The sequence below is a fragment of the Balearica regulorum genome, chromosome 1 (assembly GCF_011004875.1).
Source record: "Balearica regulorum gibbericeps isolate bBalReg1 chromosome 1, bBalReg1.pri, whole genome shotgun sequence".
Taxonomy (NCBI): Eukaryota; Metazoa; Chordata; class Aves; order Gruiformes; family Gruidae; genus Balearica; species Balearica regulorum.
In genome coordinates, this window is record NC_046184.1 from 214,750,412 (window position 1) to 214,753,192 (window position 2,781).

Genomic DNA, 2,781 nt, shown 5'->3' on the forward strand with positions numbered 1-2,781 from the left:
CACCCGCACACCTCGGCGCAGCGCTGGGTGCCACAGCAGAACACCCAGAGACGCCAGAGCAGCCGGGAAGGGACAAGAGGGGTGGAGGGGACAGGTCTGGGGAGGAGAGGGCGGGCAGCAGCGTGGGCACCTGGCTGGGACATGTGGGGGTGGTGGGAAAGCTGCCACCACCGAGGCTTGCAAAAGGGATGAGAGACCCCGTGGCCTTTCCTCAAATAGAACAATCTTCCCCGATTGCCACACGCCGCAGGGACACGCGGGGACGGGCAGTGTTGGCCGTTGCCCAGCCGTGGCCTCTGCCCCAGGATACAGTGGGGGATGGACCCATCCGCACTCCCCCGTGGGCAGCGATGGCTCCGTGTAGTGGCTGCAGGAGTTTCACCTCATGGCGTCAGGTCCTCACACCATCCACGTCCCTGTCCCACCCCGCCCCGGCTGGGGGAAGGGGATCTTTCTGGGGGCCCCTGTGGCTGGGCACCAGCTGGCTCCTGTGTCCCCAGGCCCCCATGTGTGACCCCAGGTTGCAGCGCATCCCCAGCGGGATTTCCCATACCTCTGCAGAAAGGGGTTGCTCAACGTCCCTGGAGGGTTCACGTCCCGAGCGCATGGCAGCAAGGAGGGGGAGAGGTGACGGCCCCCCCAGCAGCACTGCTGCCTGCAACCTGCCCGCACCAGGGGGCAAGAGCTGGCCCCGCTCTCCCCGTGCCCCAGAAGCGGTGGTGTCGGGGGACATGGGACACGGCGGCAGAGGCCCCGGGCACCTCCCTCCCCTCCTCGCCGCCCCGCTCCCGGTGCATGGTGCTGAGCTGCCAGCTGGGGTAAAACCCCGGCACCATCACTTGGTCTCCTGCCTCCCTCCTCAAAACTGCCCACACCAAGGCAGCTTTCCCACGGTGCTGCCTGCAGCCTGCCCGCACCTACAGGCAGGTGCTGGACGCACTCTCCTGGGGCCCTGGGAGCGGTGGGGATGGTGGGCATGGGACAAGTTGACAGAAGCCCCAGCACCTCCTCGCCGCCCCGCTCCCGGCGTGGGGACGCAGCAGGACCCCCGGCCAGCTTGGGCGAAGGCCACAGGAGTCTGGGCCAGGACAGATTGCACAGAGCCAGGGACACGGCGTGGCCGAGCCCCAGCTGGGCTGGAGCCAAGCCCGGCCCCATGGCCACTCGTCCCGGCCCGGGGCTGCAGGAGACGACAGCAGAGGAGAGCAGAGGAGGGACGTGCCCCGGCACGGCATAAAAAGCCCTGGGCAGGGATGGGGAGCAGGCAGCCCCCTGAGAAGAGCCCAGCCCAGCCCAGCGCTGTCCGAGCCGTGGGAGCGGGGCCATGGAGCAGTACTTCTCGGCCACCCAGAAGATGGAGCAGGAGGTGATGTTCCCCAGCCTGCTCCGAGGGGTCTTCCCGCAGCAGGAGGGGGCAGCCCCGGCCGCGGGCGGCCACACGGACCTCTACGAGCGCTACCAGCTCCTCAAGGCCATCAAGCCCGTGGTGGAGAAAGGCCTGGCCTCTGTCACTGACCAGAGCCCGACGGGCGCTGATGCCGACACATCCTCGGATGACGACGACACCATGGACACCCAGCTGGAGGAGCGCCTGTCCCACCACCTGGCCGGCTTGCAGCAGGTCCTCACCCACCTCACCAGGGACACCAACGCGCTCACCCGGAGGTACAGCCAGATCCTGGAGCAGATCAGCCCCAGCGAGGGGCAGCCCAGCTGGTGACCCTGCCCCGGCTGCCAGGTAAGAGCTGGGGGGGACACGGAGCACAGGGGCACCAGGACAAGGGGTGGCCGATGTCCCCGGGAGGTCCCCCGCACTGCAGGGGTGGGGAGCTCCTGGGAAGCGCCTTGAAATGGGGGGTGTCCCCTCAACTGCTGCAGATCTCCACCTCCATGCTGCAGGAGGGGACTCATCCCGTCCCTCTGGGCAGAGACCCCAGGGGTTCAGGGTCTACGGAGCCGGGGCTGGTGGGCCAGGTCTCTCCCTGGGACGGCCTTCGGGGTTAAGGACAGCTGTCGTTGCAGGATGAGTGCTGGTGGCACGAAGGAGAGGACATCCCCATCGCTGACCATCACGGGCTCTGCCCCAGCCCCCTCACCCTCCCCGCACGGCGGCAGCTCATCTCCCAGCGCTGGGACCACACGCCGGTGATGGTCGTGACCACCGGAGAACCAGATGGTGCCTTATCCTCATAGGAAGAAGCATCTGGTCGTGCTGGGAGGTCCATCAAAGAGCCGCACGGCTCGTGCCCTCCTCTTTATTTTCAAAGAGCAGCACAAAGGCGGCAGCGGCGCACGGTGGCCCCGACCTCCGACGGTCCCCTGCGACTGCCGAGCCCTTTTCCAGCTGGAACCTGGACTCCGAGGGGTGTTTTCCCCACTCTTTGCTAATAAAATGAGCCCTTCAAACCGCTGTCGGTGTGGTGCTTCCCCTGGCTGGAGCCCTTGGGGAGTGCCCCGGCGTGGGGCAGAGGGACACCGGCTCTGCTGGGAGGGGACCGTCCCATGCAACGATGGGGGATTTGAAGGGACAGAGAATTACAGAGTCACGGGGTGGTATGGGTTGGAAAGGACCTTCAGAGACCATCCAGTCCAATCCCCTGCTGTGTGCTGGGACATCTTCCACTAGATCAGTGGAAGCTCCGTCCAACCTGATCTTGAACACTTCCAGTGATGGGGCATCCACAATTGCTCTGGGTAACCTGTGCCAGTGCCTCACCATAACAATCCTCATCGTAAGGGTTTTCTTCCTGAGCCCTGCTACCGTGCACCCAGAAGGGAGGG

At 66.1% G+C, this 2,781-nt stretch overlaps 1 protein-coding gene across 1 annotated transcript; it reads left to right on the plus strand.

The window, feature by feature from the left end:
• Window positions 1–1,280: 1,280 nt before the first annotated feature.
• On the plus strand, window positions 1,281–2,409 carry LOC142600189 (thyroid hormone-inducible hepatic protein-like). The gene is made up of 2 exons (XM_075742976.1): window positions 1,281–1,738; window positions 2,023–2,409. The coding sequence occupies exon 1, from the start codon at window positions 1,325–1,327 to the stop codon at window positions 1,718–1,720; it is 396 nt and encodes a 131-aa protein (XP_075599091.1). The 5' UTR covers window positions 1,281–1,324; the 3' UTR covers window positions 1,721–1,738; window positions 2,023–2,409.
• The last annotated feature ends 372 nt before the right edge of the window (window positions 2,410–2,781 follow it).